Here is a 27,847-nt window from a genome sequence, read left to right on the forward strand (position 1 = left end):
CCAGAGAGCAAAGGCCAAAACTCAATCACATCTTTGTTCATACATCAGTGAGTTTTCTCTCACCTCTTGCTGACCAGTTCTTGCTGGAACTTTCTATATGGAAGAGGAATATTCATTCCATTCAGTAGTCACTGAAATCCTACCATGCACCTTGCAGTGAGCTAGGGGTACGGATAAACCTGTAACCACGGAAGACGGTGCCTTCTGTCATGGAGCATCCAGGTCACTGGACACATGGGATTTGGTTGGTGAAGACCATGGAAAGCAAATGGGGGTTTGATGGACAATTGTTCAAGGGATCAAAAATATTTATTAGCTATATGCAAAAGAGTCCATGGCCCCTGGAACAAGGAGAGGAACTTAGGGGCCCTTTAAAAAAAAAAGTCTTTCCAAGGAGCCTAATTAGACCCTGAAATCTGATTCCAACTGTCACTTAAATATTACTGCAAACATTTCAGTCATTAATAATGTAAACACACTGGAATACTGAGGCTATTCCTAAAAGTCTAGGTTCTACATACCTACCTTTTTGAGTTTGTTTATGGTCACCTGCAGATCTCCTACTTCTCTGAATTTCACACTGACATCTGGGGTCACTAAGAGCTCATTCAGCTTTCCGTTTTTCCTAGAAAAAGAAAAATACTGTGTTGCACATTCACAGGGTTGATTTAAATAAGTTGAGCCTCTTAAAATAACCATCTTCAAAACCCCACAGCTGAGAAATCTTTTGTCTCAAACTAATGCTGAGCCCAAGTCTCTTACCTGGGGAAGGTGCGAAAGGACAGAAGAAGTAAACCAAGTAATTTTACCAGTGTAGCACTTCAGGAATTTTCTGGAATTGAAACTTACAAAAGTGTAAGAATTGCAGCATCTTCCATAACCTACATACATACATCACCCTAGAGTGACACCTCTAAGACTTTACTCCCACTCTGATAGATGGTTTAGCACATAATTAATTAATGATTACTATAATTAATTAAGAGATGCTGATTCTGGGAAGATGGCGGCATAGAAAGAAGTGGAAGACTTAGTCTCCCCCAGAACAATTCACAAATGAACAAAAAACCAGTAATTAACCTGGAATAACAGCGGGGAGACAAACATGACTGTACACTCAGCATCCACTGACATGAATTGGGAGGAATGCCCGAGATCACAGCAAAAAATCTGTAAGTAAAATTGCGTACCCGCGCTGAGAGCCAAGAACCTAGAGCCGGGAGCCCCTCCCTCACGGAAGCCACGCCGTGCACTTTCTCAGCCCAGCTCCAAGTGAGGTTTTAATATTAACTGCTCAATACAGACAGCGAATCCTCAACAAGCAGAGGCTTTTGGTGACAACTGACCTTGGGAGAATCGGGGGACATATTCTGTCTCTCGCTCTCTGTGGAGAAAACCTCAGCTGCTCTCAGCCCACAAGGCATTGCAGTAAAGACAGCCTCACACATTCTGCATTCTGAAACGAGCTGAGAGCCCCGCGGCACAGCCCAGCGGCCCAGGGCTTCACTTGAGGGGCAGCGCACACTGATGACGTAGCACGGCATTCCCCCGGCTGAGGAAGGATTGCGGCTGGGACGGCGGATCCGCTCAGAGAACACAGGGGCGCTACGCCAAGTCCGGTGGTTTGTGGAACACCAAGAGAGAACTGCCCTTCCTCCCTGGAAACCTGTGTGCATGCCCCACATTCAGGGCGGACGGCTCCAGCAACACACTCAAACTGAGTTCTCCAACTGAACACACAAGAATCATTTCCCCACACTCCATGGAAAAAAGGTTGAGAACTGACTGGAGGGATATAGGCGGCTCACAGACGCCATCTGCTGGTTAGTTAGAGAAAGTGTATGTAACCAAACTTTGTCTCTGAAAAATTAGATCGCTGTCCTTTTTTTTTTTGATACAACTTGAAAGAACCCTATCAAGCAAAACAAATGCCAAGAGGCCAAAAACAACAGAAAATCTTAATGCATATGATAAAACCAGACAATATGGAGAATCCAGCTCCAAACACACAAATCAAGATTTCAGAAGAAACGTTATACCTCGCAAAATTAATTAAAGAACTACAATCAGAGAACGAAAACATGTCAAAGGATTTCAAGAACATCAAGAGGACCATGGCCCAGGATATAAGTGCCATAAAGAAGACCCTAGAAGAGCATAAAGAAGACATTGCAAGAGTAAATAAAAAAATAGAAGATCTTATGGAAATAAAAGAAACTGCTGGCCAAATTAAAAAGACTCTGGATATTCCCAATACAAGACTAGAGGAAGCTGAACAACATCTCAGTGTCCTAGAAATCCACAGAACAGAAAATGCAAGAACAAAAGAAAGAATGGAGAAAAAAATTGAAAAAATCGCAATGGATCTCAGGGATACAATGGATAAAATAAAACATCCAAACTTAATAGTCATTGGTGTCCCAGAAGGGGAAGAGAAGGGTAAAGGTCTAGAAAGAGTATTCAAAGAAATTGTTGGGGAAAACTTCCCCAACCTTCTACACAATATAAACACACAAAGCGTAAATGCCCAGCAAACTCCAAATAAAATAAATCCAAATAAACCCACTCCAAGACATATTCTGATCAGACTCTCAAATACTGAAGAGAAGGAGCAAGTTCTGAAAGGAGCAAGAGAAAAGCAATTCACCACATACAAAGGAAACAATAGAAGACTAAGTAGTGACTACTCAGTGGCCACTATGGAGGCAAGAAGGCAGTGGAATGACATATTTAAAATTCTGAGAGAGAAAAATTTCCAGCCAAGAATACTTTATCCAGCAAAACTCTCCTTCAAATTTGAGGGAGAGCTTAAATTTTTCACAGACAAACAAATGCTGAGAGACTTTGCCAATAAAAGACCTGCCCTACTTCAGATTCTAAAGGAAGCCCTACCAACAGAGAGACAAAGAAAGGAGAAAGAGATACAGAGAATTTTAACAGACATATATAATACCTTACATCCCAAATCACCGGGACACTCATTTTTCTCTAGTGATCACAGATCTTTCTCCAGAAGGGACCATAAGCTGGGACATAAAACAAGCCTCAAGAAATTAAAAAAAAAAAAAATTGAATATTCTCAAAGAACATTCTCCAAACACAATGGAATACAAATAGAAGTCAATAATTTTTGAACTATAACTCCACTATTTACTTCCTACATGATAAAAAATACAGAAACTCTAAGGACAAATCAGTGGTTTTGAGCTCAATGTAAAATATGTAATTTTAGACAACAATATAAAGGTGGGGGAATGATGGAGTATAGGAACATAGTTTATGTGCCCTATTGAAGTGAAGGTGGTATCAAAGAAAAACAAGATTGATAGGGATTTAAGAGGTTAATTTTAAGCCCTACAGTAAACACAAAGAAATTATCAGAGAATATAACCATAGAGATGAAATTTAGAGTTTGGGTTAAGAGAAATGGGGGAAGGGGAAACAGGAAGTTAAGAAAGGAGTGTAGGGTTGCTGTTTGAGGTGAAGGGAAATTTCTAGTAATGGATGGTAGGAAAGAGCATAACATCATTCTAAATGTGATTAATCCCACCAATGGAAGGGTAGGGAGGGGGTGGAATGGGAAGATTTAGGCTGCCTATATGTTTCCACAATTGAAAAAAGGAAAAAAAAAAAAAAAGACAGTCTAACTAGACAACAATTGAATGCTAAGGATGAACTTGGATGGGATTGGAGGATGGAAGACAGGTGGCTTGAAGGGACACAGTTGAGACATAAGGAAAAGGAAATACAGAATGTAAGCATTGTATCATTGTTGAATCTCTTATACTTCTTAGCTGTGCTTAATGGAATTACATAAAAGAATGTTCTTGTTCATGGGAAGTACATACGTGAATCATAGTGTATGTTCAAGGATGTTTGCAGCTAACTCTCATATGTTCAGAAAACAGAAATATATGATGGATGATAGGGAGGGAGGGAGGGAGGGATGGAAGGAAAGAAATAGTGATGTGATAGCATGATAAAGTTGGTGGACTGAGCTATCGGGGGAGGGGGTCAGGGTATGATGGAATTCTGTGTATGGGGCTAGTATTGTTTTTGCCACTATTCATGTAACTTTGAATTTATTTAAAAAAAAAAAAAAAAGAGAGATGCCATAGGCAGGGGTTCCAGGAGCTTGGCAAAGGGAAGAGATGAGCTATGAGGGAGGGCTTCATGAGGGGTAGAAGATTCAGCCTGAGTCTTGGATTAGTAGGATTTGATTAGTAGGATTTGACATTCCAGACACGGAACAGCAGAGCCACTGGTGGAAATGAGCACAGTGTCTGGGGGACCGGAGCAGTCACTCCAGTGCTTCCAGTGTCTCCTCTTCCAGGAGAGAATTTTGTGCCACATCCTTGGAAGTCACAGCCCCCTGCCCTTTTCTCCAGGGGAACTTGATGGGACACAGTTGAGAAGTATCAGCCACAGTTCAAGACATGGGGATTGGGCAGGGAACAATGCAGATGAAGTCATGTATTGGGGAAGACAGAATATAAAGATAATTTCAGAAAGTGATGCTAAGAAGGAGATAAAAAAGGAAAGGGGACAGAAAGCCACTTAGATCAGGTGGTTAGGTAGGGTCTCTGTGCAGAGGTGGCCTGATAGCACAGCTGAGCATCTGCCTGCATTCAAGGGCCTTTCTGTTCCCTTATTCGTTATCTAGTCTGGGCAAGTTACTTAACTTCTTGGTGTCTCCATTTTCTTACTGGATTACTGTGAGGATTAAGTTAAATAATGCAAATAAATTAAATAATCTATTTAAAATGCTTAACAGAGAAACAATATTTTCCCCAGGGGTAATCTATTTTGAAGCAGGTATCTTGACTTCAAGCCAGCTTCACAGACGAGGTACATATATCACTCAATTTCCAGGTGGATGAAGATGTTGAGGCTCCACAATGAGGTGCTAACTCAAAATGGACTTGGACACCACTAGGCAACTCTCTTCACTGGCTGCTTGGCCACAATCCCACATACAACATCTTTTTTATAATTTATAAATATTGTGGTGAAGGCTCAATAAAGGAAATTACCATCATCCAGCTTATTTCATTCCTCACCTGCAACAGGTGGATGCTATTAAGAGATTATTACATTAACGCAGATGAGAGATGGTAGTGGTTTGGATGAATTCTTCACAATCTTCCAGAAAATAGAGGAGGGAATACTTCCTAATTCATTCTATAGAACCAATCTTATCCTGACACCAAAATCAGACAGACATTAAAAGAAAACTACAAACCAATATTTCTTACAAACACAAATGCAAAAATGAGGAACAAAATTTTAGCAAATTGAATTCAATGTCTATGTATATATTTGTACATATACATCATGGCAAAGTGGGATGCATCCCAAGAATGCAAGTCTGTTTTAACATTCAAAAAATCAATAATTTGCTAAAATTTCATCATTTATTTAGTAGTAGTTCTGGTAGATTCCATCAGATTTTCTTGATAGATGATTATGTAATCTATGAATAAAGATAGTTTTACTTCTTTGGTTCTATTCTGGATGATGTCTTTTATTTCTTTTCCTTGTCTTATTGCATTGGCCAGAAGAATAGAAGTGGTGAGAGCAGAAATCCTTGTCTTTTTCCCAATATTATAGAGAAAGCATTCAGTCTTTCAACATTAGAAGTGATATATGGGTTTATCCCAAGTCTGCCAGTTTGTTTTAACATTCAAAAATCAATGAAATGAACTATATTCATATTCTAAAAATGAAAAACCATACACTCATTTCAATAGACACTGAAAAACTATTTGACAAAATCCAACATCCATTCCTGATTTAAAAAGAATAAATTAAAAAACCCTCAGAAAATTAATATAGAAGTTCATCCACTTAAATAAAGGACATCAATGAACAACATATCACATCACTACTAAACAATTTAGCTTACCAATGCTACAGGATATAAGACCAAAACACAAAAATGAAATGTATTTCTAGACATTAGAACAAAACAATCAAAAATTGAAATTAAAAAAAAATCATTTACAATAGCATCAAAATATGAATACTTAGGAAGAAATCTGAGAAATTAACTATAAGATCTTTATATTTAATGCTACGAAACATTGCCCAGAAAAATTAAAGAAGACCTAATAAATGGAGAGATATATCCAGTTTTTGGATTGGAATATTTACTATTGTCAAAATGTCAACTCTCTTCAAATTGATCTATAGATGTGATAAAAGTCTCCTTCAAAATCCAGGAGATTTTTTTTTTTTTTTTTTTTGTAGAAATGGACAACCTGATTCTTTGGCAATCGAAAGGGCCTCAAACAGCCAAAACAACTTTTGACAAAAAGCTGAAGAATTAATATAACTTGATTTCAAGACTTCTTATAAAGCAACAGTTGTTAAGACTGTGAAATTAGAGTAAAGACAGACAAATCAATGAATGGAACAGAACAGGGACCTCAGAAATAAACCTACATGAATACAGTCAACCAACTTTGACAAAGTGCAAACAGTAATCCAGTGGATAGTCTTTGCAAAGAGTGCAGTGCAAACAACTGGATAGCCACATTCCAAAAAAAAAAATTATAATAATTTCAATCTATAAACACTATATACAAAACGCATGCTAAATGTAAAACCTAAAACAATGAAACAATGAAACTTCTAGAAGAAAACATAGGAGAAAATCTTCGTGAGCCTGGGTACGCAAAGATTTCCCAAGTAGCATGCCAAAAGCACGATCCATGAAAGAAGAAATTAAGAAATCAGACTTCATCAAAATTAAAACCTTCTACTCTTCAAAAGGCACTGTTAAGAGAGTAAAAAGACAAATCACAGTCTAGGAGAAAATATTTATAGAACAGGTATCTGATAAAGGACTTGTATCCAGAAGATATAAAGAACTCTCAAAACTCAACACTAAGAAAACAAACAGCACAATTTAAAAAATGGGCAAAAGATTTTAACAGACACTTCACCAAAGAGCATACACAGATGGTTAATGATATTTAACATTATTAGTCATTAGAGAATTTAAAACTGTGATGAGCTTCCTATATACCTTTTAGAATGCTTAACATATGAAACACTCAAACATTGCTGGTACAAATGTACAATGGAACCACCACTGTAGAAAACAGTTTGGCAGTCTGTTACAAATTTAAACATACACCTACACATATAATCCAGCCACTCCATGCTAAGAATGTACTCAACAGGAATAAAAGCATATGTCCATACAAAGAGTTGACACGAATGTTCACGGCAGTTTTATTTGTAATAGCCAAAAAGCTGGAAATAACTCAAATATTCTTCAAATGATGATTAAACAAACTGCAGTGTAGCCAGTCAATAGGGTTCTACTCAGCAATAAAAAAGAATGAACCACTGATATATGCTACCACACAGAAGAGTCTCAAAAGTATTGTAGTAAGTAAAATAAGCCCAACAAGAAAGAATATGAATACATAAGCTATAAATCCATTCATACAAAATTCTTAAAACTTCAAGCTAATCCATAGTGACTGAAGAAGGTTGCCTGGCAAAAAGGGGCAAGGACAAGAAGGGAGAAAGGTATAATAAAGGGGCATGAGGAAACTTTTTATGGTTGATCTTGATTATGGTGATGGTTTCATAGGTGTAACCATATGTCAAAATATCATATTATACACTTTAAATATGTGGAGTTTATTGTGTGCCATATAATTTCCAAGTGTGAAATGTGAAACAATGCAATATACACTATATACACAATAGTAGTCAAGGTCAGGGAGACGAATGTGCTAGGAGATGAGGAGAAAGCGAGACTTTTTCTACGTTTTGCAGATTTTAGGGAAGCAGAAAGGAAAGGGGTGACAATCATCAAAGCAAAGAAAACCACTGGAGCCAAAGCACAGCAATGAGCTTCTACGCCACCGGGTTGGAGCTCTGGGGTGAAGAACAAGTCGGGGGCTGAGGCAAGCCATGCCAACTGGAGGGAAGCACTAGAAAATCTTCAATTAGCCTGGACGGGTTATAACAGAGAGACCGTGTTTAGACGGTGTCAGGTAGAGACTAGGATGGGGCTGGAGGACCCTGCCAGGGCTGAGCCCACATCCATGTCCAGAAGAAAGAAGGCAGCGAGTGACTGGCCAAGCCATGTCTGCCATGGCTATGGGAGGGAGTGATGGTGCAGGTGCCACGGATTTACCACCACTGGACTGGAGCCAAGAAACCAGCCAGGAGGACATTATAACTAACAAAATACAAAGTTATAAGGGCGAGACGGGAGTGAGGGCCATGGTAACGTCCCCATCACCAACAACAAATTTGGGACATATTCAGCCAAAAGAAGCAATGAGATTTCACATCAGGCTAAAACATGTGCTTTAGGTAAGTGTTTCCTTAATGAATGAATGAACACATTGAATACAGTGGATGGAAAGAAGAGGCAGCAAAAATGATTTCACCATGTTGAGACCACAAAAAGAAGTTCCTGACAGAAGAGTCTACTGCATTCAACTGGATCACGAATCTGGAACCAATTACACCATTGAGTTGACTTCCAAATTGTTATTAAACTTGCTATTAAGAGATAAAGGATAATGAAGAGACCCAAGGGCATACATGTGGTGTGCCGGTTTCTATATGTATTATGTCCCTCAGAAAAAACCACAGAATTTGCTGCAATCCTGTGGGGGCAGACTGATTAATCTTTTTGATGAGGGTGTGAACTCTTGACTGGATGTTTCCATGGAGATGCGACCCACCCAACTGTGGGTAATAAATTTGATTATTTCCATGGAGATACGGCCCCCGCACACTCAGGGTGGGTGTTGGTTGGTATCCTATAAAAGAATTCAAACAAAAGGACCTCAGAGCAGCTGAAAGTGACTTTTTGAGAGCTGAGAGAGACACTTTGGAGACGGCCACCAAAAGAAGTCTTTTGCTGACACTTGGGAGATGCTAGCCCAGTGTTTGCTCCAGAGAAGCTAAGAGAGGAAAAAATGCCCCAAGAGCAACATTTTGAAGAAGGTTCAGGAGCTGAGAGAGGAGTAGAACACAAACCAGGATCAGCAGATGCCAGCCATGTGCCTTCCCAGCTAACAGAGGTTTTCCGGATGCCAACGGCCTAACTTCGGGGAAGGTGTACTCATGTTGAGGTCTTCAATTTGGACATTTTCATGGACTTCAGATTGTAAATTTGTAACCAATAAACTCCCTTTATAACATCCAATCCATTACTGGTATTTTGTGTAACGGTAGCATTAGCAAACCAGAACATGTGGTAAAGCAGTTTCAGGTAAAGCATCTGAAAGGAGTCGACAATACACAGGGAAAGAGAAAGTAGCGGGCACAGCACACCCACCCCTTCTCGGGCACGGAGCTAGGTCCCTGCTACAGAGGATCACACTCCAGCCTCCTTTAAAGCAGGCAGGCGGAAGGAGGGAACTGAACTGTGAACCACACTGGGGACGTGTTCTTGGTTCTGGTCTGCGTTCTGGTGGGTGTGAACCCACTGTAAATAGGAGCTCTTCATGATGTTGCTTCAGTTAAGGCATGGCCCCACTGAATCAGGGAGAATTTTAATACAGATTATGGAGTCCTTTATAAGCAGAGTGGCAGTCAGACGGGGAGAGAAGTCATGGGGAGCGGCCAGAAGAACCGGGAAGAGAAAGGACAAGATGCCGACACGTGCATTGCCACGTGACGGAAAAGCCAAAGAACCCCAAAGATTGCCGGCCAGAAGATACCGACCTGGGGAAGAAGCAAGCCTTCTAGCCTCCGAAACCACAAGCCAATTAAACCCTGTTGTTAAGTGAGTCCATTGTATATTTGTTTTAGCAGCCAGGAAACCAAAATATGGCATGATCCCATTTTAAAGATGGGACAAAAAAGGCTCAGAGGTGAGGCTATTTGTCAAGTGCCACCTAAACTAGGCAAGGACTGAGCCAGGATTCAACCTGAGGTCAATTAAATGTCAATGCTCAGGCATTTCTGATCTATTCTACTGCCTCTCGGAGTTAATGGGACAAATGAATAGACAAAAAGGGAATGTTTAACCTAACCTTTAACTACTCGAATAAATATATCTATTTTCTGCTTATAGTAAACACTAATCACCTACAGATATTTTAAAAGGAAAAAAGATAATTGTTTCTTCAGTGGAAATCAGAGGCCGCATCCAATTTTCAGCTTTAAAGAGTTCCTACAATATGAAGAAAAGGTGTGTTTCATAATAAAATTCCAATGTTAAAAGACAGGATTTTAATTCCACTGTAATCTAGATTTAAAGATGGTGGTGGGCACTGGCAATGAGAGAGTGGTGTGTTCAAGTCAAGCCATTTTCTCTAATGCAGGCTGGCTCTGCCTTCTGCAGGCCCCAGCTCTCATGTCACCTCTTCAATGCGACCTCTGACCCCCAGCCTAGAGCAGCCTCTACTCCGCCACGGTGAATGACACACGCTGCTTTACTGTCTTCACGGCACCGCTGCTGTCTGAAATTAACTACTTTATTTATCACCCGTTTATTATCTGGCTTTCTCTCTCTATCCTAGTTCCCCAAGACACAACCCCTAAAACAGACTTGTTTCTCCTGCCCTGACACCTAGAGGAGTGCCCAGTATAGAAAAGGTACCTCATAAAGATTTGTTCCACGAAAGAGCCAATCCCAGAAACTCACTTCTTTCCGTGTCTTGTGTTCTGCTGACTGAATCCTCTGATCCGTTTCCTCTTCCAGCTCACTCAGCTGCATGGCTGCCTTGTCCTTGGCTCTGAAATCCAAAGGACATGTGCCTTCGCATTATACTCTCAGACTTGTCAGATGAAGAGGAAACTCAGAACTCATCTATTTCAAGCCCCATATAGATGCACACATTCAAAATAATATCCCCTAGTCCTTCCACATGATAAAATCAGATTGGTAATTTGTCCACTTAAGTGCAAAATTATGTTAAAACTAGACATTAAACAAATGAAATTAGATAAAATTATGTTAAATTAGATTGTAGCAAAGAATCGGTGAAGATATGGAATCACTGGGAAGCTCAATAAATTGCAAAAATCCTGTTTGCTGCCATGACAGAGCTACACACTGGATGTAAAAGAACCCCATAGCAAAAAAATAGTTTAAATATAATTTTGATATTGCATTATGTAAAACTTCAATGCTATATGCTAAAATTAGAAGGGAAGAAGAGATCTAAACAATACTTATTTCTATTTGTCCCCTTAAAGATAGACAGAGCATTCTGATTTGCTAGAAAGTTAGAAACAGAAATATTTAGGTGAGAAGGGTTGAAGGATAATTTCATTTTGCAATTCTCAAGTATGGAGATGTGTGTCACTTGACAGCATTTGGGGTTTCAGATTAAACCCTAAAAAAAAAGTAAAAAAAAAAGAATTGCTTTCTTTCAGCCCATATATAATTATTTAGCTTGTCATATGCATATGACTTGCCCATCCAAATAGATTATAAGCTACATGAAAGCAGAAACCATGAGTTCTCGAGAGCCAATACACCTGGACCAATGACATTTTATTAATAAAAGGTAGAGAGCAGAGCTTAAATACAAAAACAGGCTCCCATCTTCCTGTTTGAGGAGCTTCTGCTACACCACCCAATCTGCTTTTAACTGATCTGCTCCCTCACAACACAATTTTTTCATGTATTAGTTTAATTTCTACATAAAACTCCAAACAAGTGCTGGGAAGTGGGGAAGACCCCAAAGTAAATTTGTGAATAGCTTCTCACTGTTTTCTACTCCTATTTATTTTCCCTTCACACACAGACTTATCCACGTGGTTAACCATGTTTGCAAAGACAGCTTGTTTCTGTTTGTAAGTACCTGCTATGGAAATTACACATCTCCACAGCAATTTCTTTGGTCAAATCTGGGACAGTAAAAAGCTAAGCCAGAAGTCCCTTCTTATTTGTTATGACCACTTTTTCAAGCCACTCCTTAACACCCAGTCCCCAAAATATCTGGGACCTCTCCTGAATGTGTTCTCCCTGCCATTCTCATTTCTCAGCAACTCTTCTTTCTTTTCTGTCTTTTTGTGTGTTTGTTTTGTTTTGGTTGTAAATCAGGGAGCCCGTGAAGAGCGTTTGCCCTGGCTATTCCTAATTCTTGGCATGTTGGAACTGTGCACTATCACCTGGCCCAGGGCCCCCCAAACAAAGAGAAGATAGAAGTGGCTCTTCCACCATCTCCTAACCAAACACGGAGCTGGGGATGGTCCTTGGCTAAGAACGTAAGGGAATGATCACAGGTCATCATTTAAACATGGAAGCAAGGTCTTCGACAGCTAGGAGGAGAGGGGCAAATAGAAACTGCTGGCTCAGAATGGAGCCAGGCTCCAGATCCCAGCCAGAGAGCACAGGCTTTGAAAGGAGAAGGCGTTCAGGGAGAAGACACCAGCACAGCTCATCCTAATGTGACGTGCTAATCCACGGGGAGAGAGGTAGTGATGACAACACAAAGGACACTGCTCCCTTATTCCCTTTGGGTTTACATAAACTGTCCTTAGAAGCTATGTGAGTGTGTGTGTCCACATACCTGTGTGTGGGTCTGTGTGTACGTGTCTGTGTTTTAACAGACAGTCATTGGACAATCTGAAGAATCCATGTGTCTGCCTGCCAGTCACCCCTCAAGGGAAGCCAATTCCGGAGCTCGGGTCCTTACTCCAGAATTTTCTCCAACATTTGGAAATCAGAAGACCACCCTTTATTACCCTAATGCAGACTCCTAGAAGGCAAACTTAAGGTCAAGAACTGAAAACGTTCAGAAGAAACCCCCCATGAGGAGTTTATGCCTACGTTTTCCCTTCTCCATTTTAATTCTCTTCAGTGACTTCAAAGGGTCAACTATGACAGCTTTATCTTCTTGCTGAGGGGGAGAATAGAGAGACAGAGGAGCTGAAAAAAAGTGGAAACTGCAGCACTCACCTCCCCCACCCCCAATGCAGTATGGGCAGCATCCCATCAAAGGGGTGTATTTATAAGTTCCAGACACCAGCGGGGTGGGGTGCACAGCAGCTGGGAGTGTGGGGAGAAGCACGTGGCAGTGAGAAGCATCTATGCAGCAGAGCACCCAGGATGTGTGACAAAGTACCCTCTCTTTCCCAATAGTTTGGTCCTGCTGGGGAAAAGAGAGGCTGACACTTGTAATGCAATAATGTAAATGCTGCTACCACATGGGGTTGCTGTTAAAACCAGTAAGCCATCCTCTGTAAGCCAGTTACAGCTTAGATAAAATTACTGTATTATAGTGAGGGTGTAACAGGTGTTTGGCTTTAGCTCAGGTGGGAGGGCCAGGTGAGCAGGGCTAGAAAGAGGGAAAGAAGCCTTGCTCCACCCCCGCCATGTGATGGGTGCTGTGGAAGGGGCTGCTTCCCTGATGTCATCTACATAGTCTCAACACCCCAAAGCGGTGAATATTGTCATCCTCCTTTAGCAAATGCAAAAGCTGAGGCTCAGGGAAATGAAATAACCTTCCCAGGGTCACACACCCGTAGGCGACAAGGCCAGGCTTCAAAGGGAGTTACGCCTACCTCTCGGGACAGACCATTTCCTGTATGGTTCAATTAGCTCGATGTAGGATTTTTTTTAAAATGTCTCCAAACTATTTCACATCTAATTACTGGCCTAGAATAGTTGATTTAATGGGATCACAGAGACCTACTGACTGACTGTTGGCTGACCCCACAAGTTACCGCCTGATCAGCTTCCCCTCTCAGCGCTATCATAAGGTGATAACGTAGCTCAGACCGTTTGCCACACGGGTCAGAGAGCAAGTTAAAGAACCACCTAGAAAGGATGACTTCCATACCTCTTCACGGCAATGGCCAGGTTTTCCATTTCCGGGCTCTGAAGTTTGATCTCACAGATAAGGTTCGTTATAACATGTTCATATGGCTGAATGAGTCTCAACTCCACGAGGTTGATGTTTTCATACAGGGTAATAACTTGCTCTTCTCTGCCAAAAATAAAAATAAAAATTATTAGTAACCAATAAAATAACATGAAAAGGCAAACTTGAAGAGCATTTTTTAAGAAAGAGACATATAAGTAAAGAACCAAGGTAGGAAAGAGCAGCAAGAATAGAATGACCTGGAATGAAGAGAAAGCAGTCAGAGATACTGTTGCATTATTCTTGATGCCAGAAGACAGAGACCTATAAAAGCCCTGGAAAAGAAAAGGGAGGGATTGACAGGGAAACAAGTTTTTTTTTGGTCACAGCTGTTCTGTTCTGTTTTGTTTGTTTAAATAGAAATGTAAATAAAGTTACAGAAAAAAAATTAGTTAACATGAAGCCATTTACTTATTTCCATGTTCCTCTAATCTTTCATAAGATGTGTTTTAGCCTTTATAGTCATAAGAGTGGATATATTTAATAATAGATTTTATTTTGAAATAAGTTCAATCTTACAGGGACAGTTGTAAAAACAGTACAAACCCCCTACATAGAATTCTGTCATACCCCAACCCCCCTCCCCCGATACCCCGATCCATCACCTTTAAGATCCTGTCACACCACTGTCTCTTTCCCCTCCTCTCCCTCCCTCCCTCCCTCCCTAACATCCATCATCTATTGCTCTGTCCTCTGAACATATGAGAGCAAGTTGCACATATCTTTGAACAAACAATATAATTCACATATACCTTTCCCATGAACAGGAACATTATTTTATGAAATCTCATTAAATGCAGCAAAGAAGTTCAAGAAATTCAACATTGATATAAAGCTTACATTCTATATTTCCTTTTTTTTTTTCCTTGTGTCCCATCTGTGTCCATTTGAGCCTCCTCTTCTCCGATCTCAGATCCCATCCAGGATCATCCTTGGCATTTAATTGTCATCTATTTAGACTGTCTTATTTTTTTTTTCAATTGTGGAAAGATATATATAGCCCAAATCTTCCTATTCCACTTCTCCCTAGCGTTCCATTAGTGGGATTAATCACACTTAGAATGTTGCAATGCTATCACCTTCTGACCATCCATTTCTAGAAGTTTCCCTTCACCCCAAACCAAAACCCCTACTCTCATTTCTTAACTCCCCATTGCCCCTTCCCCCACTTCTTGGAACCCCTACTCTACTTTTCATCTCTTTGGTCATATTCTCTGATACTTTGTGTTTACCATGGGGCTTAAATTTAACCTCTTAAATCTATAACAATCTTGTTTTTCTTTGATACCAACTTAACTTCAATAGGACACATAAACTGTGTTCCTATACTCCTCCATTCCCCCACCTTTATGTAGTTCTTGTCAAGAATTACATATTTTACATTGAGTCCAAAACCACCAATTTATCATTACACTTTTTGTATTTTAGATCCTGTAGGAAGTAAGTACTGGAGTTATAAATCAACAATACAGTAGTATTGGTCTTTATATTTACCATGTGATCTTTACTGGAAATCTTTATTTCTTCATGTGGTTTCAGTCAATTGTTTAGTGTCCCTTCCTTTCAGTCTGCTTAGGACTCACCTACTGGTGATGAAGTCCCTCAGCTTTTGATTATCCGGGAATGTTTTCATCTCCCCCTCATTTTTATCCTTCAGGTGTTTGTGAATTCTCCAAGTCTCTGATGGTTATTGACTTCTATTTGTATTCCATTGTGGTCAGAGAACGTGTGTTGAACAAATTCATTTTTTTACTTTTTATTTTATTGAGGCTTGTTTTTATGTCCCCGCATACAGTCCATTCCGGAGAAAGATCCGTGATCACTAGTGAAGGACATGTGTCCCAGTGACCTGGGATGTAATATTCTATATATGTCTGTTAAAAGTCTCTATACCTCTCTCTCATTTCTTTGTTTCTCTGTCAGTAGGGCTCGCTTGAGTATCTGAAGTAGGGCAGGTCTTATATTAGCAAACTCTCTCAGCATTTCTTTCACCGTGTGTGCACTTCACCACCAGCACCACTGCCCCACCATAGCCAAACTTCTCTGGAGTGATGGCAACTTACTGTCCTCTGACAGAAATACAGCTGTGGATGTTTTCTCCAATCGTTCAACGAAAGACAGGTGATAGTCTTACGGAAAACACAGAAATACCATACAAGTACTAAACAGAGAAGTTGACAGATCTAAAAGGCCCTCAGCATGGACGTCCTGAATCAGGCTTCCTCAGAAAAATAAACAGCCAGTTGGAACTGGGCACTCTTCTGGGGACAGCCAGAACAGACTAGATCAGTGAATGATTTGCTGGATCATCAGTTATTTTTCTGAAGCTTCAGTCATCAGTATAGATTAGGGGATGTTGAAACGAATGATTTCTGTGCTGAGTTTGTGCTGTGCTTGTGTGAAGTGAGTGAGTTGGGTGTACTGTGCACTACAGTTTTCTGATGGAGGAAGCCTGATTAAAGATGTCCATGCTAAGTGCCTTTCAGATCTATCAACTTCTCCATTTAGTAATTGTATGGTATTTCTGTGTTTTCATTATTAACAAAACTGTTGTGTATATCAGCATTGTGACCACTAGCAGTCTTTTTTCATGAGTTCAGAAAATGAATTTTTGAAAAAGAAAACATAGTTCATCCGTTTGACTGGAATTAGGAGTTGTTCTAGAGCCCAATGCCCTCTGACTAGGCTGCTGTCCAAACACAGCAGGCTGGTTACCACTTGACGCCACACCAAAAGTAGGTGGTGGTGCAGGCTGGGAACCAGTTGCGAATAATGCCGTGAGATAAGGCTGGCTGGCATCATGGCTTTGTCCAAACATTGGGGTCTGGTTAACACCAGATGCTGGACCGGCAGATGGTGTTGAAGGTCCAGTGCCAAATACAAAGTACAGTCCTCCAGAGCTAGATGAGGTTGTAGCTCGAGAACTGAAACCAGAGGTTGAAGTATTATGACTCATGACTCCTGGACCTAAGACAATTGGGGTGACATCTGTACCAGTGCTATTTTGCTGAGAAAATAGCAAAGACTGAGCTGTGCTGGGTCCAGCAAAGTTACTTTTGCATGCTGCACATTTGGCAGAATCTGCTCTATTCAGGACTAGGCATACTTCACAGTCCCAGCTTCCCTCAGGATTCTTCAACTTCTCCAATCCTAGACTGTTTCCAGAATAAAGACCAACAGGTACAGTGCTGCTACTTGAAGCAGGGACTGAGCTCTCTGTTTGCTTGGACATACAGGACATGCATTTATTGTCTTCTGCATTATTAGAAACACTGCATATTGGACACTCCCAAGATCCTATTGGTGTTTTGAACTCCTCTCCAACTCCTAAGGTACCAGTGGTCACAGTGCAGCTAGAAGATGAAGCAGTCATAGTTATGTCACTTTCTGAAACCACTGGCAGTGGAAGGAACCGGTTGACACCAATTCCAAGTTTGATTGTTTCACAAGCTATACATTTTATTGCTTCAGGTTTATTTTGCACTAAACATGTATCACACTCCCAAGTTCCTACCTGCGGTTTAAGTTTGTCCCCAAAGCCTGTCCCTGATGCAGAAATGGTTGGTTTGCCACTTTTTCTTGATGTTCCAATTGCTGTTTGCTCAGTGGTATCTCTTGGTGGCAACTTGGTGGCTTGACAGGCTATGCACTTATCATCGGTGACTTTGTTTGGGAGTAGACATGTACCACAGCGCCACGATGATCTAGCTTTTAAACTTTCCCCAAGTCCAGTTTCACTAGAGGAAAACCTACATACGGCTGGTCCTGTAAAAACTCCCGGGCTTGTTGTGGTAGGCTGAGCAGCAAAAGCATCTACCTTTGGTGATATGAAACTAGGGGTTTTCAGAACATCAAGGACTCTTCCTCCTTTCCGGGTTTTTGCAGGTCTAGGAGGGCCCTCATCATCTTCATCTAGCTTCCTCTTACAGCTTGTACTATTCACTGCAGTGATAGCTTGAGCTGAAGTACTTATCATAGGTTCTGAAGTACTACTGGTGTCTGGAAGTTCTGTTTTTGCAATAGGCATACTAAATGTAAATTCAGTAGATGATACGGGTAGTACAACTGCCTCAGTAGATTTTACAATGGGAGAAGAAAATCTAAACATGGGTCTGCCAGTGCTGCTCGGAGAAATCATCTGTACCTTATCTGTTACTGATTCTGAAGGACTCATGGGAGCTGGAGAGAAAGTTGTCAGCAAAGGACAATGAAAACTAAATGTAGGCAGTGAAGAATTGGTGATTGGTAGAGAGATTTTTGATGATACTGGTGCTTCCATTTCCTCCTCCACTGGTGGTTTAGATGCCAGGAAGTGTGTTCTCTCCCATCTAATTATGCCACCTCTACTACCTACTCCAGAAGACAATCCATTGGGTGCAGGGAGATGCAAATTCTCAGATGGAAAGCCACTTTCTTGTTCTCTATTTTGTCCTGGTGTCACACTGTTTTCATGAGTACTGTGCTTTTCAACTATTCTTTGATTAGCCTTCCTCAATTCATGAGATGGGGTCAGAGACGGTTTAAAATAAACACTTTGATTTGTTGCTCTGGAAACTAGCTTTGGGGACATGAGTTTTTGAACAGGATATTGAGAATCCACCTTATCTCTTTTGGCCCCAAAATCTGTGTTATCTATCCAACTCCTATCAAGAGGAGAATACACAGGAAAAGAAAGAACACCTGTTAGCGGTCCTGATAGCTTCTCTAAAGATTGTAATATTCGCCGAGCTGCTGAACTAGTCACACCATAGGACTGTGCATTGAGTTGCTTAGCTTTCATCTGTCTTCTTACTGGTGCCTGATAAGGGGTCCTTGCTAGTTTAGAATGTCTTACAGCAGCTGCTGCCCCACCAAACGTTGTTTTTCTAGGATAACAAGGAGGATCTCCATGCTGACTTGTTTGAAAGATCAAAGATTTCTCAAATGAAGGGGAAAGTGTCCCAAATGCAGACAAGCTGAACGCTGGTTTTTTTGGCCCGGTGGCAGTGTGCTGTGAGAGTGAATGAGACTGCTCAGCCTCTGGGGACCACAGAGGTGGCACTGAAGGCTTCTTTGAAGCAGCCATAGCTTTATCGGAACCTCTCGCTGAAAAATCACGATGGCTAGTTGACGTGTTATCATCACCATGCTGAGAGGTAGAGTCTACAATTTCCTTCACAAGGGAAAATCCACGACTGCCAATTAGGAATGCTGATGATGTGGACAGACGACAATTCAATGCAGGGGATTCCAACATGGAGAAATTTGAGTGGCTCCGACGAAGAGAGGGCCTGTTTAATTCACCTGCATAATTAGAAGCAGGGCTGGTTGTTGAGGCATCTTCTGTATTACTGACTGCTGACTCACTAGTGATCCTCCCATCATTAATATTAGAGCTCTCCTCACCGGCACACACTATGTGGTCATCTTCCCTAATTTCTTGTGAACACGGAGTCTCCTTTGGGTCTGCTGTGCGGCTGCATACATCTTCATTCTTGTTGAAATATCTCTGCAGCCATGATGGCACGTTATTCTGAAGACATTCTGTAACCCTGCTAAGAATGCCCAGCTGGCGCCGTCGCCCCTGCGAGTAAGGCTTCACGGGACCGGGGTGGCAACACCGCGTCCGGATCTTTCCGCTGCCCCCTATGCGTGGGGATCCGGAGGCCATGGCAGAGGCTGCCCTGCTTCCAGCTCTGGGGCAGGTAAGAAGGGTGGGAGAGGCAGAGGCAAAGGCCGCAGAGCCCCACCCCGGCCCCGGCCCAGCCCGATGTCCACCCGCACCACCCAAGCTGGGGGGCACAGGTACAACAGGGACCGCGAGGTTAGGAAGAAGAGTGGAGCGACAGTGCTCGCTAGGGGAGTGGGCAACGATGCCAGCAACCGAAAGCCAAGAGGTGGCTGAAGTACTGCAGCCTCCTGCGGATTCCACCTCTGTGTATACCACAGTCTCCGTGGAGATCTCTCCCAGAAGACAATGCTGCCTGCCCAGAATTCCACCTCTGTGGGTGGGGCGGTCTCCATGGAGATCTCTCCCAGAAGACAGGGGGCAGCTCCCAGCATTATTGAGGCCCAACTCAAACGCTGGCCTTGAGGATTCTTCTTCTGATGCCTTGGCCAGCGCTGAGATGGCTAATGCCACCAGCGACGCCCGCTAACCCACCCTCTCTGCGCACAGCACCCACAGTGCTACTGCCATCAACCGTGCACACTCCATAACATGACATGCATGTACTTGCACTTCTCGCGAGTGAGCCGGAGGTGATGCACACACAAGTCGCCAACACTCAGGGAGAAAAAAAACCCACCTATATTAAACGATTCCATGACCCCTCCCCACCACACTGAACCAGGCTCTGGGATCCACTTCCAAAGACTGCACCTCAGGCTTCCATGGCACCCCGCATGCCAGCCTTCTCTGCCCTCACCTGGAGCCCCGGCCGTGGGAGGAGATATGCACCAATAACTGTCCCAAGTTCGTTCCATCCAGCTTTAGTGAACCTAAACCCCTTTTACAAAAACATGCGCCTAGAATACACCTGCACACTGAGTATGAACCTTTTACTTTTGCCCGAAACATATCGGCAAAACCATGCTATAAATCACAAGAACAGGCACAGCCCCTTCTATATCTGGAAAACAGACACACACAACTTACACATATTCCAGTCACTTCTTCCTATCCAAGGGGAAATGCTACACACACTCAAATTCGTACACACACACCTGGAACCATACAAAACATCCACACATTATGCCCGTTTACCACCATGTACGGCCAAAATACTTCTCTGACTTATACACAGAAAACCTCCACACAAACACAGTCCCTGTCACACTTTCAAGTGAAGAGTTATCTCATCCACCACTCTACCGTGAACCTGCACACAATCGCCCGGTTCTCGAGTGCACACAAACTAGTATATACTACATAGACACGAAGAAACATCTCCAGTCTGCCAGAGATGAGGACAGAGGAAATCTCTGCCAAGGCCCAATTCACACACCAACAAATTACCACAACCCCAGATACTCCAAGGTAATCGTACCACGTGCTTCCATTACATACAAATAAAATTGTCCCACATCACTGGAAACACACAACCCAAACTTCCATCAAATACTCGGCTCCCAGAATGCATGCTAATGACTTCCTACTACAAAATACAAACACACAGTCCTAGAAAATGTGCAAACTCCCACGCATCATAAATACATACATCAATGAAATTCAAATTCAACTTCCACCTGCCTCGAATATACTCAAATACACAACACACAAAAGTAGGCAAATATAATCACCAATACATATCCGGTCCCACATCACATACCTGTGTGCATAAAGAGTCACACAAAGCAAATGCCACAGAATCCTACAATCTGAACATATAGGACACCCTACCAACCCACTAAAACTCATACAGCTACCCTTCAATACCAATATATGTAGACGCACATCTGAAAATCAATACAAGAAACACACATGGCCATTCAAAGTGCCTTAAGAACATGCGGATGAGCCCCCACCAACACATTTCCAAACATTCACAACGCAGGAATCCCACACCCAAACTAATACATGCAGCCACATTGCCTAACAAGATCTGGATGCAGACGCATTATCACTTGCAATGCCTCCGTGACCCAAACACAATTCCCCAACATTCAGGGGCAAAAACCCACAGGTATGTGAAACCACCACGTCATCCACCCCACCCCCACCCTGAACCCGGGCTCTGCGACCCACTCCCGAGGCCTCCACCTCTGGGCTCAGCGGAACCCCGCTGGAGTGCCCACCCTTCCAGTCACCAGCTGCTGCTCCCACAGACCCCACCCTACTGTCTCCCTGCCCTCTCCAGGCCTTTCTGTGTCCACACCTGGCAGTCTTTCCCCACCTTGGGATCTGCCTTCCTTCTGCCTGGCCTCGTGCTGGCTCACATTCCTTCCCCATGTCTCCCAGCAATCCTGGGGTGTCCACCTGCTTCCACCATCTAAGCCTGCTGCCCTGGGTGGGAGGGTGCTCTTGTCTGTGTCCGTCCATCCCTCAGGGCAGGTCAGTGTCAGGAGGATGGGGCAGCACTGGGATGTCTGACTCAGGCTGCATCACACTCTGGGCCAGCCCATGCCAGGTGCCACTTGCCAGCACCTCCTGTGACATTTCTCATGGGTAGGAAAATGAGCCCTTGGACATTCCCTCCTCCAGGCTCTGGCACTTTCTTTCCCACCTGGCCACCCTGTTCTCCACCCCACCATCCTGCATGAGATACTTTCTCACCTGTTTTTCAGTCCGTGATCTGCAAGCTCCATTGAGAATTTCAGCTCCTTGGACTCAATGAGGCAGCAGCTGCTTCCCAGATTTGTGAGAACCTGGATGGGGTGGGGAAGGAGAGGAGGGTTAGCTCAGGGGGGCCCTGCCAGCTGCCCAGCCCCGGTAAGCAGCCAACCCCCAGCCCAGGGGCATCTCCAGTGTCCAGGAACTTCCAGGGGCCTCCGCCAGCAGCAGCCTGCCCAACTGCCAACCATCCCTCATGGACCCTGGGAGGGTCCAACACAGGAGGTGCCCGTGGCCTGCTGTGCCCAGCAGCCACCCATGGGGAGAACTGGAGCTTGGAACACCCCTATGGCCTTCAAAGCAGGGACTATCATCATGCCTTCTGCAGAGTAGGGGCCCAAGTCCCAGGGGACAGCCTGGACCGTTGTCACCATGGGATTCAACTCCATGGTCACACCTTGAACCTGTCTGCCCAGCTGCCCAGTCCCATACTCCTGACCACTGATGGGCGTGGGCAGCCCCCAGGCTGTGCCAGCTCCCCCTCCTAGGCTCTAACTTCCTCTGCCAGAGCCTGGCTTCAGGCTTCTCATTCTGGGGGGCTGTTGAATTTAATTGAAACCTGGTCAGCAGAGATGAAAGAGTCTTTTTAGTTGTCTCAGCTCAAACTACACCCAAAGTGCAAAAGATTTCTATTAAAGTTGTTTCTTTGTGACTTTTATCAGAAAGAAAGCAACTTCCTGGGAAGACCACAACTGCAAAAAAAAAGAGATAAATAACAGCAAAAATCCTATAGCCAGTATCCCTCACAGGGACACAGGCAGTTTGGCAAAGTTCTTCTGGGCCCCAAAGGAGTACTCAGCAGGGCATGGAACTGGGACAGAGACAATAGGCTGGCGAGGGGGTGCCCAAGGGGGCAGCACAGAGCAAGGAGCCCACATCGCACTTCCCCACCTCCTCCCCTCCAAGCTGCAGGGAGTCCCTGACTCTCACACAGAGACACACACATGTACATCTGTGCACATGCACACACAGAGAAGTCACACTCACATATGCACACATACTTGCATGCAGATATACCATGTACACACATGTACACACACCAACACATATGCAAACGTGCACACATGCAAACGTGCAGGCACAGGAACACATGCTCGCACATATATGTACTACCACACAAGTGCACACATACACACTCAGACACACTTGCATACCCAAATATGCACACACTGACACAGACACACATGCACACACACTCCCACTTCACAGCGGGGTCAGTGAGAGGGTCTCTTGCCTGGCCGATGCAGAATCACAGCCGATCTCAAGTCTCTTATCACATAGGTTTGACTATCCTCACGGAGGCATTTGGGGAGTGCATGGGGTTTGTGAATAATTGCACCAAGGCCAAAGGCATAAAGTAGAATGCACACTTGCCCCTTTCATCATTCAGCCCAATGCCCTTTCTAAACTACCAAATGGCCCCTCCAGGTAGGCCTCCGGGCCATGCTTGAGCAGTCACTGCTGATTCAATCCAGGCCTTGTATCATGAAGATAGGGAAACTGAGGCTCGGGGAGGGGAGGGGGCCTGGTCAAGGTCACATGAAGGCAGCATCCACACCAAGGGGATGGGTCCCCATCCCAGTTCCAAGTATCCTGGCATCCCTGGCTTTTACCCACAAAGAAATAGCCCCCCAGCCCCTGCTCCCAGTAGAGAAGCATGGGCTCAGACACACACATACAGGGCAACCGGATCCTCTGAATGCCTCAAGCTGATGCTTTCCCATGTACCAACAGGCCATTTCAAAGTTTGGAAACTGAGTCAGGCTGCAAGTTTTAACCTTCTTTCCACTTCATGAGCTCTGTAAGCCACAGCAGAGAACAATTTAGTGCAATGAGGGCCAGCCAGTAGTGTGCAGAGAGTAACCCATATCAAGGCCACAGGACTCCGGGCTCCCCCACTGGGGCCCTGCAGAGGTGGAACAGGTCCACGCACGGGGACTGTCCTCGGGGGGTGAAAGCTGGGCCTTGGCAGGAGCTGCCTCCTTCATTCTCACACAAGCCCATGACTGTGGTCACTAGAGAGCAAGGGTCAGCGGCCAGGAAAAGAGTGTGCCTTCCAATGTACCCAGAATCCACCAAAAGGTCACCTGTTTCCAGTCTCCATTTCCAAGATGGCCAAGACAGGCCTTAGGCTCATGAGACTGCACATTTCATCTATGTGCACATGGAGGCCCAGTGACTTCAACAGGCCTCACCCAAGGAGAGGGAAGGCAGCATCACACTGACCCAGGGGTGGGGGGGGAGACCCTCCCAGAGACCAGTGACGGTGCAGCATGGTGAACGGAGACCCTGCCCACAGAGCCGAGGGACAGACACAGCACAGTGGGGCAGATGCTGCCCACCGAACCCAAGGACAGGCACTGTAGAGCCTGGGGACAGGGACAGGGACAGGCACAGCACAGCCTGGGAAGCCCGGCACACTGAACCCAGGGGTGGCGTCGTGTGGAGGGGCCATACCTCGTCTACATCTCCATGCTCAGGCTGTGGAGGAAATGTGCTGCAAAGGTCAGGCAGGCCACAGGGATGAGTGTGGTGTCGACCCAGCCTGGGAGAGACAAACCGAGATGGAGCTAGCCCTTCTCCATGACCCCACCGAGACTGGGCACATCTTGCAGCATGGGCACGAGGGAAGGTCCCATGGGAAGGTGCAGAGGGCCTGGGAGTTGACGGGGTCCAGGACTGCTTCATCCCTACCAACAACAACTGTGGATCGGGGCCAGGCCCGGCACCTCCAGCAGACTGGTGGGCATAGAGCACCACCAGCCCAGGGCCTCCATGTCTTTATCCACCCAGAATGCCCCCAGAGATCCTCACCCTGTAAAGGAGGTGGGGTGAGCCCCACAGCAAAGAGAGGCTGTCTCTGAACAGGCAGACACAGTTGAATCCAGCCCCTGAAACTGAGAGCCTGGAAGGTGAGGGGACTTGCTCAAGGACACAGGAAGACAGCACCGAGGCCCTGGCATCCCTGGTCTCCACACACAGGGGGAGGAAGGATGACAAGGCAGGGCCACTCCATCTACCAGGAGAGTTGGGACTCAGCCCATGTTAGCGTCAGAGAAGGAACCTGGGGCGCAGACTCCAGGAAACCCCTCAGTTGCTCAAAAAATATACTGTGGACTTATACTGCCTGACACTGAAGCTTACTATGAAGCCACAGTTGTCAAACAGTATGGTATTGGCACAAAGATACACATATACATCAATGGAATCAAATTGACAATTCAGAAATCAACCCCCAGATCTATGGTCAACTGATATTTGATAAGGCCCTCAAATCCACTGAACTGGGACATAACAGTCTCTTCAATAAATGTCCACAACCAAAAAGAATGAAAGAGGACCTCTACCTCACAACCCTACAGAAAAACTAACTCAAAGTAGATCAAAGACCTCAATGTAAGAGACAGCAGCATAAAACTCCTAGAAGATAAGGTAGGGAAACATTCAAGACATTGTACTAGGAGGTAGCTTCTTAAACCTTTCACTCAAAGCACAAGCAACTAAAGAAAACATAAATAAATGGTAACTCCTCAAAATTGAAAGCTTTTGCACCTCAAAGGAATTTGTCAAAAATGTAAAGAGGCAGCCAATTGAATGGGAAAAAAACATTTGGAAACCATGTATCTGATAAGAGACTGGTATCTTGCATATATAAAGAAATCCTACAACTCAACAATAATAGTACAAACAGCTCAATTATAAAATGGACAAAAGATACGAGAAGACATTTCTCTGAAGAGTAAACACAAATGGCAAAAATCATTCATCTTCACTAGCTATTAGGGAGATGCAAATCAAGACCACAATGTGATAATATCCCACACCATTTAAAATGACTGACTTTAAACAAACAGGAAACAACAAATGCTGGAGAGGATGTTGAGAAATTGGAACTCTTATTCATTGTTGATGGGACCATAGAATGGTACGGACACTCTGGAGGACAATTTGGCTTTTCTTCAGAAAACTAGGTATCGAGTTACCCTGTGATCCAGCAATTTCTCTCCTTGGTGTATACCCAGAAAATCTGAAAGCAGTGACAAGCACAGATCTTTGCAAACTGACATTCATAACAGCATTGTTCACAATTGCCTAGAGATGGAAACAATCCAAATGTCCTTCGACAGATGAGTGGATAAACAAAATGTGGTATACGCACATGGTGGAATACTATGTGGCAGTAAGAAGGAATGAGATCGTGAAACATATGACAACATGGATGAACTTGGAAGACATAATGCTGAGTGAAATAAGCCAGACACAAAAGAAGAGATCTTGTCTGTAACCACTAATGTGAACTCTGTGAAACTCTATACCAGACAAGTCCCAAAACCCAGAGGCAACAGCTGCTTTAAGATCAACTATCAGCTGCGGCCCCTTCCCCATACCACTGACACCCCCTTTTAATATGAACAAGTTAGGGTGCTCACTGCCTAGACACTCCTGAAGATGGAGGAAGATTAAGTCAAAGGAAGGAGCAGCAACAAACAAGGTAACATTGAACAAAGGTCTATGAATACGGAAGCTTTATCTAATTACATACATACTTTTGGAAGTGGGGCTGTTGGAAGGGTTGGAAGGCAGAAAATGACATGGTGGAACTGTAGCCTACTGCATCCTTTGGCATTTGTTCTATAGCTGCTCATTGAATTATGCCTTGAAGGTCTTCTCTTTCTTTATATACCTTGTACTGCATAAGGAAAGAACTGAAATTGTGGAACTGTAACCCATAACAATTTTGGAAATTATCTATATGACTACTTGTTGAGCTGCACATCAAGAGATATTTTACAATAACAGAAATGGCTGAAGTTGTGAAACTGCGACCCATGACATTCTTTGAAATTTGCTTCCTAACTACTTGTGAAATCCTACATTGAAACTTATCACTGTTGTGTATACATGTTAAAGTTCACAATAAAGAAAAAAATGAAAAAAAAAATGGACTGTGATTATGAGGGACGAAAGGGGGGAGGGAGGGAGGGAAGGAGGGAGGTAGAAGGAGGGAGAAGAACGGAGGGAAGAAGGAAAGGCGGGAAGCAGGGAGGGAGGGACAGAGAGGAGAGGGAGAGTCCAGGAATTATGAACCAATCTGAGGCATATAAACCAATCCAAAAGCGAGAGCCTCATTTTCATCCTAATTTAAAACACACAAAAAATATACATATGACATTTAGAAAATCTGAACATCGACTGGATATTTGATGACATGAAAGGATTACTATTAACTGTTACTTTTTAAAGGGATGATGCCTGTATTTTAATCGTGTTACTTAAAAAAAAGTATTTTAGAGATAGAAACTGAAATATTTATCGATGAAACAATATGTCTAGAATTGACTTCAACATAACCTGGGGTGGGGAAGTGGCAAAGGCTTATAGCATACTTCCTCCTTTTGTATGTACTTGAACTATCCCTTACTGCAAAGTTTAGAGTAAGCAAACACTCTCTTTCTCCCTTCAGGGGTGGCCCCGGCCCTGCCAGTGGCTCTGGGTGCAGTTCCCACGGCCATCAGGGAGCTCTCTGGGTTTGCTCTTGGGGGTGGCCCCACCTCGCCCTCCTGCTGGTTTCACTTCCCAGGAGCAGCAGCAGGCTGTGAGGCAGGAGACCCAGGTCCTGGGGCCCCTGGGGCCACCCAGGCCCAGCTGATGAGATGAACAGCACCTGGCCATGTGG

General features: G+C 43.7%; 2 protein-coding genes across 7 annotated transcripts in view; both read right to left on the reverse strand.

Moving 5' to 3' along the window:
- Positions 1 to 27,339, reverse strand: part of LOC119504584 — a 77,790-nt gene extending 50,451 nt beyond the window's left edge. For 5 of the 6 annotated variants that reach the window (XR_005210598.1, XR_005210597.1, XR_005210595.1 and 2 more), the window contains exons 1-5: positions 27,263 to 27,339; positions 24,628 to 24,715; positions 22,114 to 22,205; positions 13,779 to 13,925; positions 10,631 to 10,721 (exon numbers count right to left, since the gene is read on the reverse strand). Coding sequence is in view for 1 of the 6 variants with exons in the window: in XM_037796834.1 (XP_037652762.1) it covers positions 10,631 to 10,721; positions 13,779 to 13,925; positions 22,114 to 22,205; positions 24,628 to 24,715; positions 27,263 to 27,306 (462 nt within the window). In the remaining 5 variants the exon portion in view is untranslated. Of the gene's footprint in view, positions 1 to 10,630; positions 10,722 to 13,778; positions 13,926 to 22,113; positions 22,206 to 22,666; positions 22,716 to 24,627; positions 24,716 to 27,262 lie in introns of those variants that run through there. The other variant, XR_005210599.1, reaches the window with a different exon arrangement.
- LOC119505030 (nuclear pore complex protein Nup153-like) lies at positions 16,456 to 19,883 on the reverse strand. Its single transcript, XM_037797715.1, has one exon. The coding sequence runs from the start codon at positions 19,507 to 19,509 to the stop codon at positions 16,456 to 16,458; it is 3,054 nt and encodes a 1,017-aa protein (XP_037653643.1). The 5' UTR covers positions 19,510 to 19,883.
- Positions 27,340 to 27,847: the final 508 nt, after the last annotated feature.

Source organism: Choloepus didactylus, chromosome 10, assembly GCF_015220235.1.
Source record: "Choloepus didactylus isolate mChoDid1 chromosome 10, mChoDid1.pri, whole genome shotgun sequence".
Lineage (NCBI taxonomy): Eukaryota > Metazoa > Chordata > Mammalia > Pilosa > Megalonychidae > Choloepus > Choloepus didactylus.

Coding starts and splice junctions, on each gene's coding strand:
- LOC119505030 (XM_037797715.1), bottom strand. CDS start 19,509: ATGGCCTCCGGATCCCCACGCATAGGGGGCAGCGGAAAGATCCGGACG.